Below are 16,366 nucleotides of genomic sequence, written 5' to 3'. Positions count from 1 at the left end.
AGGCAACAGACACACTTGGAATCCCCTTGCTTATCAGTACAGCCTCCTGGCAAGAGAGGCCTGCCCTGTCAGGAGAAGACAAGTCTTCCATAGGGAAGAGAGGGAAAAAACACAATCCTTTCACCTAAAACTAACTATACTATACAACTACAAAGTAACTAACTACTTGCAGAAAAGAGAAGACTGAGTATGCTCTAGATGGACATGAAAAAGAAAAAGAATAGTAGTTATATCTCTGAATTGATTTTACGTTCATGGTGTTAATACATTTGGTTTTCATGAAGATCTGATGACAGACATTTAACTGATTTTGCACAAAGCACTGCATTCATTTTTAATACCCCAAAGCCTAGTTTTTAAATGATTTCTACCGGACATACTTCTGTTGTCTTTAGTGAGTTGTTCAATAATACACAATTGGAAATAGGACGATAAAACCAATAGGACATACACAGTAATACATTCTAAAAACTTTATTAGTGTGACACAGGCTCTCAATACAGACTGTCAGGTTGTCATAATTCTGATTATCCTCCATATTAGGTCTTTGGAAAATGGTTGTGTGGAACACAAGATAGATAGGACCAGATTTTGAAATCCTGGCTAACATTTCATCCACCATTACCTCTCACTGAGTAGTTCCTTGAAGTCAATTAAACTGTTTATAGTGTTACTCATTGTGAGTAAGGACACCAGAATCTTGCACTTATAGCACTATGCTTCCCTCTGCTGTGAGGCACAAAGAAGAGAAAAACCCACAGAAACTGGGGAAAGTAGCACATCTGCAACAGCTCACAGAATATCCTCATCTTCAGCATTACAATGTGGTTGCCAGGGAACGGCTGCTCTTTGCCAGCTGTTTCCCTGGGGACCATGTAAATATAGTTCATGGAAGTTAATGCCATTCCTTATAGGATTAACTTCTGCTCTGCTCTTGCACCCCGTTTTGGGAGTTTCAATAGAGGATGGAGAGGCAGAGACTTGGTATTATTGCAGAAATGCCACACTTTCTGTTGATTTGGAGCTCCCATTCATTTGACTCTTGCTAAGTTCCAGGGCCCCCCTTTCCCTCTCTTGCAGTATGATATGGCCAGGAGTGCAGGTGACTCGCATTAGCATCTGAAGTCAGGAAACTCCTGGCACAAAGAGGATAAGAGTACAGTTGTAGTGATGTAATTTGAGAGAATGGAGACTCTTTTTTACACTGCAACAAAGGTACTGTCCAGACTTTTGACATTTTATTATTAGGAGTCCATGAGATGATACATCTATTAATTTGCCATCCTGTAAATATCTGTGATTGATCTATGATTTCTCACCAATAATTCATCCAAAGAAATACCTTATACAGCCAGCCTAGAAAGGCCAAGGATAACCAAAACTCATTACATTCCTAGAATGCTTAATGCATTCATTGCAATGTTAAAAATGCTAGCACATACCTAGAGAACTCTACTGACATTTACAGGCACTATGTGGAGATTATGTGCAAAAATTTGCAGGCTGTTTCTGGAATTGCTATTAAGTTCTTATGAAATAGACTTCTTACAAATATAAAGCATCCTTTCCCTCTCAGAACTGAAGAAATTACAAACAAAGTTTCAAAATGTATCAATACAATAACATGAGTGATTAGAAAAAAAACAAAAAACACCCTAATTCATTCCTGGAAATATGATATGAAAAACCTCCAGCAAATACCACTGTACAAAAACCACTCAGAATAATCTCACGCTCTTGCATTAGCTTTTGTTCTTTGGGAATAACTGCCACCAGCAGAATGAAGACTTTTTACACTATGTGCCGATCACCTGGAAGAAAAAAATGGTTCCAGAGAAGAAATTCAGTGAAACATATGACATGTAAAAAGAAATTCAACTTGAAAAAACATAAGCTACTTTATCTGAGGATAATAATACACAACACAGAGAAAGAATCCCAGGAAGAAGTAATACCAAAAGTGATTTAGGTATTATCATATGCAGTGTAATAATCCAAAAGGAGACAAAGATGATATTGGGCTGCATATACAGAGAACTGATAAGTCCTGTCTATGGGTGAAATCTTGGCTCCATTGAAGATAATGACCAAACTCTCTCACATTGGATTTCACCATGTCTCTACACGTAGAAAACTGTGTTTACTTCTGGGGACATCAATGACACATAGATCAACACGTTAGAAGGGACTCAGAGAGCAACAAACATGATTAAAGGCTTTGGGGACAGTATTAAGAGGAAAGATTAAAAGGTCTAAATATATACCATATAACTAGGGCTCTAGCAAATTCACAGCCTTGAAAAAGACTTCAAGGACCATGAAATCAGACCTTCCCTATGATATCTAGCTACTGGAAGGGAGTGGCAAGACCAGGGCTCGGGGCACCCCACCCAGGGGTTCCTACCATGTACCAGGTTCCAACTGCTAATCCCGGCCAGTCTGTGGAGGGATGGGACTTCCTCTTCCCCTGCATGGCTGCTTTCAAGTGGAGATCAGACACACCTCCAGGTACCTCCCCTGGCTGCAGAAAGCTCTCACTTCTGCACTGCCTTCAGAGCCAGCTCTGAAGGCAGGGTGGTAATCCTGCAACCCCTTGCAACAGCTTTGCAACCCTTCCTCCATGACCTCCTTTTGGGTCAGGACCCCTCAGTTACACCACCATGAAATTTCAGATGTGAACATCTGAAAACATGAAATCAACTAATTAAAAAACCCTCTGGCCATGAAATTGACCAAAAGGGATTGTGAATTTGGTAGGGCCTTACATATAACTAATCGGTGACTAACAGTTAATAGAATTGCCTGTGCATATTTTAAGGGTGTAAATCTCAAGATAAAGTATCATCGTACTAGAGGGTATATCTAGGAATAAAGACATAAGAGAAAGTTACTTATCTTATAGTAACTGGAGGTTTTACAAGATGTGGTCCCTATCTGTATTCCATTGTCGGTGGGTATGAGCTCCAAAGCCAGAGAATTTTGAAAGCATTGTCTGTTGGTCCGCACACGCACCCTTGCTCACCTCATGCCTCTCACCATGGAGATAAAGGGGGAGCAGAGAGATTTCCTCTCCACTTCCTTTTCCACTGTGAACAAAACAGTGATCTGAAGCAGACAGCAAGGAGGGCAGGTAGTGGAATAAAGCACCTTCAGTTACTATAAGGTAAGTATCTTTCTCTTCTTCTGCGAGTGCTGGTCCCTATGTGTATTCTGCTGTGGATGACTGACAAGCTATACTCAAGTAGGAGAAGGGTGCAAAGATGCAGATGGCAGAGCCGAACGAAGGACTGCCATTCCAGAGGATGCATCAGCGGAGAAGTCAAAAGCATAATGCGTGGATGGATGAGAGGGAGCGACCCAATGGAGCAGGAGACACTGGACCTGGGAAAGTGAAGATGTCCTCAGGAGGAGCGTAGGTCTCAGCTCTTCCCAGAGCGTGAGGGGTCCTGTTTGCCTGAACTAGAGGAGTCACAGCAGAGACAGTCTGTGCCATAGCCATGGAATACAGTCAGTACCGCAGATAACTGATGCTCTTAGTGACCGCTCTTCATTGGTGCCAACAGAGCCTGGGGTTTGTGTTTGGGTGGTACAAGAGGCACCACAGCTGCCTGGTCACGATCCAGTGCTGACGGAGCCCTAGACTTTTGATCTTTCTTGTCATACCCCTAGGACTTAGGACATACTAAATTCTCTTGGGCTGAGCTTGGAGACTTGTTCAGTTTAGGCAGGGTTGAATCTGATTTCTTCAAAGTGCATTTGAAGGAGGATTTAGTTTCATGCTTGTGAGAATGCTCCCTGCTCTCTTGACAAGACCCCAGTGAGGCATACATGTGGACTCCCTTGCTCCTGAGTTGGATGTCGTGGTACAAGGCACACTCCTTGCTGAGTCAGGCAGATGTACAGGGTGGCGTGAGAGGGTTCCCTGGCCTGGGCCCGATTGCAGCCTCATGGCTTGTTCATTAGATACTTCCTAAAGTGAAGTTTCTGCTGTTTCTGTGTATGACTGGGGAACTAATACCAGACAGCGGACCTTGGTGGCGTATTGTGGGTTTCCCTGAGGCAGTGCAAGCAGTGTTGGTGGTTGTTGCTGACCGAGAAGGAGCAGGAAGCGCAAATTTTGAAGCCCTGTGTCCTGGGCATAGTCCAGTACCCCACATGAGGAACGGGGTGGGGGCTTCTCATGATGGGGAGGCTAACTAGCTTTAGTGTCTTATGGTTATCAGATAAAACTATAAACACTAAACACTTCAAAAACTGTTTACCAATAAATAGACGTAGATATGTTCACAGAAAAAGGAGAAAGCTGAAGCTTTGGACACTGGAGGTTCCAACCTGGACCCATGTGGAGCTGAGAAGGAACTGAAGAGGCCGTCAGTCTGCAACTCCTTTTATCTCCTCAGTCCGAGGCATGAGGTGAGCAAGTGTGCATGTGTAGACCAATGGACACGCTTTCAAACTTCTCTGGCCACATGGAGCGCGTGCATGCCCACAGTGGGAATACACCGAGGGACCAGCACTCGAAGACAGACTCTTTAGATAGAATATTAGGAATAACTTTTTGACAGTGAAGGTTATTAGTCGGTGAAATGGTCTCACAAAGGAAGCAGTGGCATCACTTGAAATATTTAAAATTAAACTATCCAAAAGCTCTTGCAAATGAATTGCAGGAACCAATTCTATTCTGGTTTGGTGGAATTTGAGAGGAGCCTGTGCTAGAGGAGATAGCAGGGATTTCCTGTCTAGGATTCTCTACAGCGAAGTCCTGCGTATTTGGTCTAAAAGTGAACTACAACTTGGTTCCAGTTGGGCTTGTCAAATGGTCTCATCTCATTAATGTAATTATGGTTCATTAAAGCAGATCCTCTTAGTTACCATAAAGACAATGGGTTAAAGAGAAATCTTACCCAATACTGTAATATTAAAGTTTAACTTGTTTTTTGGCTCTCGGATTTTGCACTGGAGGACTGCTCCTTTGCCTAAAAAGGAAAAGTAAAACACAGCATGAATGAGCTATAATTTACTGTTTCAGATTAAGAATCAAAATAACACAACAATTATAGATTAGAAGTGATAATGACAGCATCTAAATGATCTGCATCTGTGAGACATGCTCATCAGCAGTAACAGGGAGAAGAAAAAAAAAGGCCATCATTCTGCAAAATGTATTTGTAACTTCATGTGGGTCCATTTCTCCTTATTTTTCTGTATCCCATATTTTATTTTGGCATGTGTGGCTGATCTCCTCCCTCACTATTATCTTGACATCTACTGGGCCATAGCTATAGGCAATAGCTATCGGCAGCCAGACAACTTTTAACGTTAGAAAATGTCCTCCTAACTGCTAGTATAAAATGCTCCTGATGCAATGCTTTTAAATTACAATTTGCAAATCAGCTCAACTGTTGTTAAACAAAAGCCTTGGAAAGCAAATTTCCTGGTAAAGAAAAATGCCATTCATCACCATCACTGAAAAAATATGATATACATGATGTTATAAGTCTGGCTCATAGGAATAAATGGTAGATCAGTTAATTAACTGGGCTAGGTCTTTTCCATGTCTAATTCCAGTTTCTATGATCCTTTACGGGTTGCTGAAAATCCAAGCAACATTTGGGGTCCTTTCTGCAGTTTTGCTTATATTAAGTATATATCCATCTATAGACATGCACTACATAAAAAATTCACACACTTTCCCTATCCACCAAATTCATTCTGCATACATATTTATATACAGGCACAGATTTTTTTATTTAATGATTAGATAAAACATATGACAAAAGGGGAGAAGACGAGGGACTTGACATATGAGAATAAGGTTACTGGAAGCAGGAGAGGAGAAAGGTTGCTCCAGACAAAGGAGATGAAAGAAGGGGTGGAATCACAAGTGGGAGAAGTAGACAAAGGGAGTGGGGTGAGGAGGGCTGTGACAGACAAGCACAGGACTGTGGGCAGGAAGCTCTGAAGGTGAGAATGAGGAGTTTGAGTGTCTTGAGGAACATATGACTAGACAGAGCCCACATCTACCTGGTATGCTGCATGGGATTTACCCTCCTTTGAAGCAGACACCTTTTTAAGCCAAAGCAGGTCCACAGCATCTCCAGAAATAATTAAGTGCCACTCCCTTTCATACATACAAAAGTGGGTCAAACAGAACCTATTATTTGAGAACACTTTCCCCAAACACTAATGTCCAAATAAAATGGTTCCAGATCCAAGTTTCCCATCTCCACACTCATATTGTTCAACAATCCAGTCCTATTCATATTAGGACTTGGTTCTACCTTTTTAGGATCTTCAGGTTTTCCACCATCCTTTGTGGCTGGTTTTGTGGTGGCAGCTTCCTTTCCACTTTTGTCCTCTAATCCTGACACCTGTCATCAGAAACAAATTCACTTTCAAACAAAGAAAAAGAAGAGTTACCATCTTCCAGAATCAAATAGAATCTAGAATATTTGGGCTACATCCCTGTCTAAGTACTGAGAAGCCCTGTGGTCTGGCAGCAGAAAGGGCAGAGATAATGAAGCTGATCGTCTGGTGGCCTATTGTACTGGCTACGTGGCCAGATTCCATCTTCAGTACAAAGCAGGTGCACTGCACCTGAGAATCTGCCCCTCACTCCACAGACAGACAAACTATATTTTTATGGGACTTGAACCATTTATTTAGACATCATATCTTTAGATGGCTTACTGAAGATGTACGGTTCATGTTGTGTGTGCATGCTGAGCAAGAAAGGGTTTTGGAAAGATAAAGAAATAAGTTACTCTCATTTAGTTTTGTTGATTACTCAAGCAAAGAGTTTCTTTCTAGGATTAGGCTAACACTTGAATCAGATACAGTGTGAGAAAGGGTCAGGTTAAGGAAAGGGTTAAATGGGTCAGGGTACAGAGTCATAAAAATCGGTGCCAACAACTGCTAAGAGATCTGAGACAAGTCCAGAGAACAGCCCCAAACAACCACTCTTCTTGTCCTAGTGGAAAAAAATAAGTTTATTTGGAGGAGATGAACAGGATGCATTGTCAAGCAGTGAATGAGAACTAATAAATTAGTATTTACAGTTCAGGAATATATTTTATTTAATGTACTTAGCAAAGGTTGAACTCATGTAACAAAGGGAATTTTGTTGTTTATTCTCCTATCAATGCTGGGGAGTCCTGAGAAAAGTTCTCCATCACTGGAAAGAGAGATGTAGTTAAACCTTGTCGCTGTCTCCACCCCGAAGCCAGGAGGCGACCAGGCAGCTTCCTATTGTTCTGCTTTAGTCAGAGGGCCTCTCTGGAAACAGAATCACCTCCCTTTTTGGGAACTGTATCCTGCAGTTTAATAGGGCATTTCTTACTGGCAGCATGGAACAAACAAGAAATCACATGACAGAATCACAGTAAATGTTTGAAATGGGACATTACTGGTATGTGTCTCTCAGTAATTGGGTGTTTTACGTCTTAACCTTGAGAAAACCAGATAACTCACAGGGGTCGCTTGTGAACTGGCTCAGTTTCCAAGGAGGCCAGTAGAAGTTGCTGTGCTGGGCAGGAAAATTCATTTTTGACTGCTGGGAGGCCAGGCTGAGTCCAGACTCTCAGGTGGTCAAAATCCCAACCATATTTGCCTCTTCCCAGTTGAGAGTCCCCATTCCTCTCCCACACTGTGCTCCTAAAGTGACACCCTCCACTGCTGCCAGTTCCCAATTTGACCCCGAGGCTGGAAACAAGCAGGGGAAGTGGATCACATCAGGTGGCCAGGAGTGAGGCAGGGAAGAACTGGCATGGAGACAGTGCTGTTACTGTGGGAAGCCGGTGGAGAACGAAGGCTCTTCACCCACTCAGGTGATGCGATTTCTTCTGTCTGTGGGTGAGGGAGCTAGGGGTGGTTATTTGCAAATCGGAGCAAAGAAATTTATATAGGGGTTGACTAAATGAAGCGTAATTTAGCCAGCAGTGAGCAGTTCTAGAAAATCTAACAACACAGTTTGTGAAACTTAGCACTTAATATCCCCCAATCACCCCAGTGTGTTCTGGTCACGTCAAATGAGCTATTTAGAATGGATCCATTTTTCCAATGATACAAAAGGCCATGAGAGTGCTGTTTTGCTGGCTCAGCCCAAGTGGATTGAGGGGGACAGCAAGCATGAAGGAAGTTTGACATTCACAGTGCTTTTCTCCAATTCCAGATTTAGTCGCATATCAGCTCCCTCATCTCCCTCTACATTCTCCAGAGCAGCAGCATCCATTCCCAAAGATTTATCTATGGCACCATCTCTATGCTGCTGACTCCCAAACATACCTCCCTACCACCCGCCTTTCCCATTCTGTGCAGTCTCACATCTCCACTTGCATCTTTGACCTTTCCAAGTGAATGTCCTACCACAGTCTCATACTCAATATGATACAAATTGACCTGTTCATTTTTCATCCCAAATCCTCTTCTTGCTTCTTCATCCCTGCTGTCAACTCCCTTATCCTCCCCAACAAATGGGCTGGCAATGTTGACGTTGTATTTGAATTCTCTCTCTCCCCTGCTCCCTCACACATCCAAGCTCTCTTCAGACTCTGTCAAGTCTGCCCTTCTATCAATACTTCTACAACACCTTCACTTTCCTCTTTGTTCCAACCTACCCCTAAACCCTGGTCATTCTTGCAGTAATAAAGTCAAGATTTCTTCTCTCTGCCTCCCCGTTTCCTCTTGTCCCACCCCAGTCTATACAAATGCTGCTACTGAAATCCACCTTCCTCTCTTGTTGCTCTGAAAATTATTTCAATAGGATTTTTGTCTTCATAGAATAGAATCATAGAATATCAGGGCTGCAAGGAACCTCAGGAGGTCATCTAGTCCAACCCCCTGCTCAAAGCAGGGCCAATCCCCAATTTTTGCCCCAGATCCCTAAATGGCCCCCTCAAGGATTGAACTCACAACCCTGGGTTTAGCAGGCCAATGCTCAAACCACTGAGCTATCCCTCCCTCCTATCCTTCACTGTCAAGGCCACACCCAACTCCAGCCCTACTTATATATCTACTCTTATTTCCTCCTGATCTTCATCCAAGGAAGAAAACTGAAAAAACTGGGATCCCCTGGATAAGAACATAAGAATGACCATACCCATGGTCTAGCCCAGTATCCTTTCATATGACAATGGCCAGTGCCAGATGCTTCAGAGGGAAGGAACAGCACAAGGCAATTATGAAGTGATTTATTCCCTGTCATCCAGTCCTAGCTTCTGGCAGTCAGAGGTTTAGGGATACCCAGAGCATGGGGTTGCATCCCTGACAATCTTGGCTAATAGCCAATGATTTTATGAATTTATTGAGTTATTTTTTGAACCCAGTTAATTCTCACACTTCTTCTAAAAGTATGTCAGACCAACAATGAAGCCTTGACAGTGTCCCTTTAAGTTACCCTCTCAAATGCTCTTATACGGGAGAGTGTAAGTCTAAACACAAACAGAGCCAAAACAAAGAAATGTAATGCAAACCTATGCCTGTGGCAGTCCTGCAAATATACTATTTTGCAAATCCTTTGGGAGAAAATGTCCTACCTTTGAGTCTTGTGGTGTGGCAGGAGTTTTTGCACAATTATCAAAGTCCCCTGATAGAGCAGCAATAGCTGCAGAGTTATCTGTAGGCTTCTGCAATAGAAACTATCATCAGTCATAAAGCATAGAATGCAAAAGGAGTCACAGATTGGACTCTAAAATGATCAACTAAAGCAAAAAACCAACCAACCCAAAAAAAAAATCCTTAGCACTTATGCCCAATCCACAAAGCTGTTCAGACAGCATAGTTCTGTTCCCAGTGTAGATACAGCTCCTTGAAATCACACGGCTGAAATTTTTAAAAATTGACTCCCAAATCCATATTTAAGGACCTAACCCAGTTTCTTCATTTTCAAAAAATGCTACTATTTTGAAATCAATAAGAGTTATTAATGCTCAGCACTTTTTGAAAGTGAGGCTACTTATTTAGGTTCTTAAATACTCTTTTAAGAACTAATTTTTGAAAATCTTAGTCCCCACGTTCTTATTACAGGTGAAGCTGGTAGGTCTGCCTACTTTTGGATTGCCAGACTGCACATGCAGCCTTAATACTGGCATTTCTGAACTTTTCAGTACTTGACTTTACAAACTTAACATTCTTTTAATGTAGTTTTGTATGTGTAATATCTACATTATAAGAGTTGCCCATTTGAAAGTATTTACTCTCACCTAAATAAGCACAGTATTTCTACATCTATTCAACAGCATTTTTGAGAATTTGCAAAATACAGTGCTATTGAATCAAAGACAACATTGCTTAGAACACCATTCGATTCACAGGAAGGGATCAGTGCAGAATAAACCTGTAATGACTTTTACCTTTGGTTCTTTGGGTTTCACATCCTCCTTTGCTGTTGGCTTTACTGGTTTACCCTTAAAAAGCAGATAGGATGAAATGGTTGCATTTATTATATAACCCTTAGTTTGAGCTGATGAATCAAACTGAAAGTAAAATAGGCTCTTACATTCTTCACTTGACAGTATTAGTTACTAGTCACAGTAATTTTATTTATGATGCTTTACTGTCCTATCTACTTCACAATCCATTTATTATACCTACACGGCCTCCTTCATCAGATTCTTGTGATCTCATGTTTTTCCCCTGCTTTAATGTCCCCCTGAAGACCCTGCATCTCCCCTGTATCCTTCCAGTTGAAGAGAATTGGTTGGGACACACTTTGTCTGGCTCCAATTTGTTGAGCAAGATCTTTCACTCCCTTGGCATGGCAGTGATTCAGTAAAATGAGTGACAGCTTCACAAGACTTTATTCTTACAGGTTCCACAAAAACAACAGTATTTATGTAATGTTTTTCATCCACAGATCTTACAATACTTTACTAAGATGAGAAGAGAATAATAGTCACAGTGATTTTAAGGCCTAAGTTTTCAAGAGTGTCCACTAGTTTTGTGTGCCTTGTTTTTGGGTGCTCAACTTGAGACACCTTGGGCCTGATTTTCAGCCAGGTGGATCCCAGTACTTCCTGGCTGCATTGATAACTGATGGCTGTTTGAAGTGGCTTAACCATTCTGATTTTGATCAATGTAAAAGGAACAGTCCATTTTCTTTGCATCAGACACATAATGGTTTGGGGATTTATTCTCCCATCTTCGTTGTGGGGATTTATATAGGTAATGCCAATAGATATGAGTCACTCATGTAACTCCAATGGTTGCTCACACAACTCTACTGATGGGAAAACTGACTTGTTGCACTGTGTTAAGATGACTGAACCTAAATTCAGAATGCAGCCACTGAGGTACTTGGTCTGTTTACCTGCTCATCTGAATCCAGAATATGCCTGTAATCAGGAGGAATTGTATCATCTCTGTCCCCAAGTTTTTCGTGGTATTCAGATTTAGCACGTTCCTAAGAATATGAAATAAACAACACTTACTGATCTCCTCCATTGGAATGATGGGGTCTAGTAAAAGTAATCTGTAATATATTGCTTCTGTAATTGCATATCATACAATAGGTGACCCAAACTAATAGATATGCTAGGATGACTTTATTAAACAGAGAATTTTTTGAGTGGGAGGTCTTATAAAAGTACTTTTTTAGATAAACATTCTAGGAGAACAAACAACATTTTTATACACTAGAGTTGAGGCATCAGTGGAAATGTGTATACATTTGTTTAACCATGAACCCTGCATTGTGGGTATAAAGCTTGAAAAATTGTTGCCTCTCAACAGATATACCATTTTAATATGTTAAAAATCCCAAAATGACAACAGATACTATTTTCTTCAAATACATTTTCAGTTCTGCTTCTCAGCAAGATAACAACTCAACTGCTTACTAAGTGTTCAACACAGTATGCCACCACATTAGAACTCATCCACCTACTGCACTGGTTCAAACACAAGGTTAACATTCTTATAATGCCATTGCTTTGTGTTGCAGCTCCTCAGCCATGCTCAGAATGTATAAAAATGCAAGGTTCTTGTCAGCCAAATATCACAATTAAATGTCAGTGGTCTGTGTCTCTTATTAGTTAGGAAACAGTCAGTCAGAATTAGCTGCAGCCAGAGATGGTTTTAAACATAAATATGATTAAGATGAAGATGATTAAGATCACTATTTCTGAATGCAATATGAAAGAGGGAAGCATTCATTCTGCAATCAAATCTGTATGTTTTTGTTTAGGCTGCTTTATGTGGTATTTGATTAGATATATGTATATTCTTCAGCACATATTAAAAAATAACTAGCCATTTACAGTCAAAAAAAGGTAGTCACCTTTTTCCGTAACTGGTGTTCTTCGAGAGGTGTTGCTCATGTCCATTCAGCTTAGGTGTGTGTATGTACTCGCCACATGCACCAGTTCCGGAAGTTTTTCCCCTCCACAGTATCCGTAAGGGACGGACTCTGGTGACCCCTGGAGTGGTGCGCACATTCCACAGTATAAGGGGAGCCAACGGCTCCACTTACCCTCTGTTCCTTCTTGCTGGAAACGCCAACAGCGGGGAAGGAGGGCAGGTTGTGGAATGGACATGAGCAACACGTCTCGAAGAACACCATTTATGGAAAAGGTAACTGTATTTTCTTCTTCGAGTGCTTGTTCATGTCCATTTCAACGTAGGTGACTCCCAACGTGACTCCCAAGCGGTACTCCGGGAGGTGGGTAGGAGTTCACAGATGTATAGATTGCAACATAGCTCCACTGAGCCCAGCATCATCCTTGGCCTGCTGAGGGATGGCAAAGTGGGCTGTGAACGTGTGTACCAAGGACCACATCGTGGCTCGACAGATGTTCTGGATTGGGAAATGTGCCAGGAAGGCCACCAAAGATGTCCGCGCTCTGGTCGAGTAGGTTCTGACGATCGGCGGCAGAGGGACTCCCACTAACTCATAGCAGGTCCGAATGCAAGAGGTGATCCAGTTAGAAATACAGATCCTATCAGCTGTAGAGATGAAAAGCTGAGTCGACTTACAGAAAGGCTTTGTCTGATCTAGGTAGAAAGCCAGGGCCCTTCTTACGTCCAAAGCGTGAACGCGCCTCTCTTCACTACTCTCCTGGGGCTTAGGGCAAAAGACTGGAAGGAAGATGTCCTGGCTCATGTGGAAAGTAGACACCACCTTGGGAAGGAAAGCTGGGTGTGGCCAGAGCTGGACCTTGTCCTTATAGAAGGCCATGTACTGTGATTCTGAGGTCAGGGCTCGCAGCTTGGAGACTCACCTTGCTGATGTCACCACCACCAGGAAAGCTACCTTCCATGATAGGTGAGACAGTGAGCACGAGGCCAAAGGCTCAAAAGGCAGACCCATGAGCCTGCACAGAACCAAGCTGAGATCCCACTGAGGGGCCGGGGATCGAACTTCAGGAAAAAGCCTTCGAGGCCTCTGAGGAACCTGACAGTCATGTCATGGGAGAACACAGTCTGCCCCTTGATTGGTGATGAAAGGCAGAAATGGCTGCCAAATGCACCCTGATAGAGGAGTGCGCCAGTCCTTGGTTCCTCAAATGAAGCAGGTAGTCTAAGATCGACTGCACTGAAGAATGCGAAGGGGAGATGCCCTGTTTGACCGCCCAGCAAGAGAATCTCATCTACTTTGCCAGTCGAGGGCTTTCTACTCTTGAGGAGGATCTTCTGGACTCCTTCCGAACAGGCCCATTCCTCAGTGTTCAGCCACGCAACATCCACGCCATGAGGTGGAGTGACGTGAGGTTGGGGTGCAAGAGTTGACCGTGATCCTGTGACAGCAGATCTGGTCGGTTTGGCAGGGACCAGGGAGGGATCATTGACAAGCTTGATAGCATCCTGAACCAGTGCTGGCGAGGCCATGCCAGGGCGATTATGATAACCTGTGCCTTGTCCCTCTTGATTTTGGCTACGACCTTACTGATGAGCGGAATCAGAGAGAACGCGTACATCAAGCTTCCTGTCCAGAGCAGGAGGAAGGCGTTGGAGAGGGAGCCCTTGCCCAGACCCCATCTGGAGCAAAACCTGTGGCACCCCCTGTTCTACCTGGTGGCAAACAAATCCACTTGGGGAGTTCCCCACCTCTGGAAGATCATGCCGGCTACGACTGAGTGGAGCATCCACTCATGGTGAGAGGAGAAGTCCCTGCTTAGGTGATTTGCTAGCGTGTTCTTGGCACCTGGTAGGTGACACGCTTCTAGATGGATTCTGTGGTCGATACAGAAGTCCCAGAGACGGAGTGCTTCTTGGCAAAGGGCCGAGGATCGTGCACCCACTTGTCTGTTGATGTAGAAAATCGAGGCTGTGTTGTCCGTGAGGACTCTGACCACTCTGCCTGACAGGTGAGGGAGGAAGACTGCGCATGCTCTGCACGCCGCCCTGAGCTCTTTGACGTTTATGTTTAGCATCGACTCCTCTGGGGACGACATACCTTGGGTCTGGAGGGTGCCGAGGTGCGCCCCCCATCCGACGTTTCTGAAACCAACTCAACTTCGTGAGGAGTGCTGTCGATGGGGACTCCTACCAGGACTTTTCCGGGGTCGGTCCACGATCGCAGCGAGGTAAGTACAGTAAAGACCTTTTCCAGGTGGTCCCTGGACTGGGAGTAGACCGCTGCCAGCCATAGCTGCAGGGGTCGCATCCAGAGCCTGGTGTGGCACACCACATATGCACACACTGCCATGTGACCTAGTATGCGGAGGGAAACGTGGAGACTTCCGCAATGAGGTCCACCAGTGCCCTGAATCTCTCCAGCAGCAGGAACGCCCTAGTGCAGGTCGAGTTGAGCACTGCTCCGATGGACTCTATCCTCTGTGCCGGAACTAACGTGGATTTTTTGTTGTTTACAAACAGGCTGAGGCAAAGGCAGGTGGCTAACAGCATTGTAACATGCCCTTTGGACCTGGAGCTGCCCTTGACTAGCCAGTCATTGAGGTATGGGTAGATCTGGATACCCCCATGTCTCAGGTAAGCAGCCACCACCGACATGTACTTGGTAAATACCTTCAGTGCTGTTGCTAGGCCAAATGGGAGGACCACAAACTGACAGTGGTTGGGACCTACCATAAACTGGAGGAAGCATCTGTGTCCCTCGAAGATGGTGATGTGGAAGTACGCATCTTTCAGATCGAGGGTGGTGTACCAGTCTCCCAGATCCAAGGAGGGGATGATGGAGGCCGGGAGACCATGCAGAACTTCAGCTTCGCTAGGAAGTGGTTCAAGTTCCGCAGGTCCAGGATAGGTCGCAGACTGCCCTTGGCCTTTGGGATTAAAAAGTAACAGGAATAGAACCCCTTGTTCCTGCACTCTGGAGGTACAGCATCCACCACACCTAGCTGCAGTAACCCCTGTACCTCCTGCACGAGGAGACTCTTGTGAGAAGGGTCCCTGAAGAGGGACGGGGAGGGAGCGTGGGATGGTGGGGTAGAAAGCAACTGAAGGGTGTAACCCCATGCCACCATATTGAGGACCCATAGGTCTGATGTTCTAGATGCCCACACAGGAAGGAAAGGAGAAAGACGGTGGGCAAAAAATAGGGGAGGGAGGATCCTGGGAACAGTCCAGTAGGTCGCCGTTGGGAGTACCCTCAAAATGAGCACTTGCCCGCCTGCTTATTGCGGGTCAAGATCGACTGAGAAGCCTGCGAAGGCTGTTGGCTAGGACGCTGCTTATAGCCTCTGGATTTCTTATGGGGAGGCTCCTGGTGAGGGTGGCTCCCCTGGCCCTGAGCCTGCTGCAGCTTATACTGCTTGCGGGCAGGGCTAGGAACATACAGGCCCAGTGTTTTAAGGGTTGTGCGGGAGACCTTTAGGCTGTAGAGCTTATGGTCCATCTGTTCCACAAACAGGGCTTGCTCATCGAAGAGAAGGTCTTGCATCGACTGCTGAGCCTCTGTGGACAAGCCAGAGAGGAGCAGCCAGGCTGTTCAGCGCATGGTGACGGCCGAGGCCATGGTTCAGCCGGCAGTGTCCGCCGCATCCGACGATGCCTGGAGTGTCGCCCTGACCACAGTCATGCCCTCCTCCAAGGAGGTCCTTCTTAGAAGCCTTAGGAAGAGAGCCCTCGAACTTGGCCATGGCATGCCACATGTTAAAATCATAGCGTCCCAGGAGGGCTTGATGGTTGACCACCCTTGACTGGAGACTAGAAGATGAATAAACCTTATGCCCAAACTAGTCTAGTCTCTTGGAGTCTTTGTTCCTAGGGGTAGCCCCAAGTTGACCTTGTTGCTCCCTGTGGTTAACAGCTTCTACCACTAGGGAGTTGGGAGCAGGGTGGATGTACAGGTACTCGTGGCCTTTGGATGGCACAAAGTACTTGCACTCAGCCCTCTTGGAGATGGGTGGCAGGGAGGAGGGATTAATGACCACAGAGCATTAATGAACTTAGAGACCCCAGCATGAAGGGG

The 16,366-nt window shown here is 44.4% G+C and overlaps 1 protein-coding gene across 7 annotated transcripts in view; it reads right to left on the bottom strand.

Moving 5' to 3' along the window:
* Positions 1–458: 458 nt before the first annotated feature.
* CAST (calpastatin) overlaps positions 459–16,366 on the bottom strand; it is a 112,604-nt gene continuing 96,696 nt past the window's right edge. For 6 of the 7 annotated variants that reach the window (XM_077817219.1, XM_077817223.1, XM_077817222.1 and 3 more), the window contains 6 exons: positions 11,306–11,398; positions 10,350–10,403; positions 9,534–9,623; positions 6,282–6,371; positions 4,905–4,976; positions 459–1,811 (listed from right to left, as the gene is read on the bottom strand). In XM_077817219.1, the coding sequence (XP_077673345.1) occupies positions 4,926–4,976; positions 6,282–6,371; positions 9,534–9,623; positions 10,350–10,403; positions 11,306–11,398 (378 nt within the window). In that variant the 3' untranslated portion in view covers positions 459–1,811; positions 4,905–4,925. The remainder of the gene's footprint in view (positions 1,812–4,904; positions 4,977–6,281; positions 6,372–9,533; positions 9,624–10,349; positions 10,404–11,305; positions 11,399–16,366) is intronic. The other variant, XM_077817220.1, reaches the window with a different exon arrangement.

Source organism: Eretmochelys imbricata, chromosome 5 (assembly GCF_965152235.1).
Source record: "Eretmochelys imbricata isolate rEreImb1 chromosome 5, rEreImb1.hap1, whole genome shotgun sequence".
Classification (NCBI taxonomy): domain Eukaryota; kingdom Metazoa; phylum Chordata; order Testudines; family Cheloniidae; genus Eretmochelys; species Eretmochelys imbricata.
The sequence above is the reverse complement of the archived record's forward strand: the minus strand, read 5'-3'. Positions and strand labels throughout refer to the sequence as shown.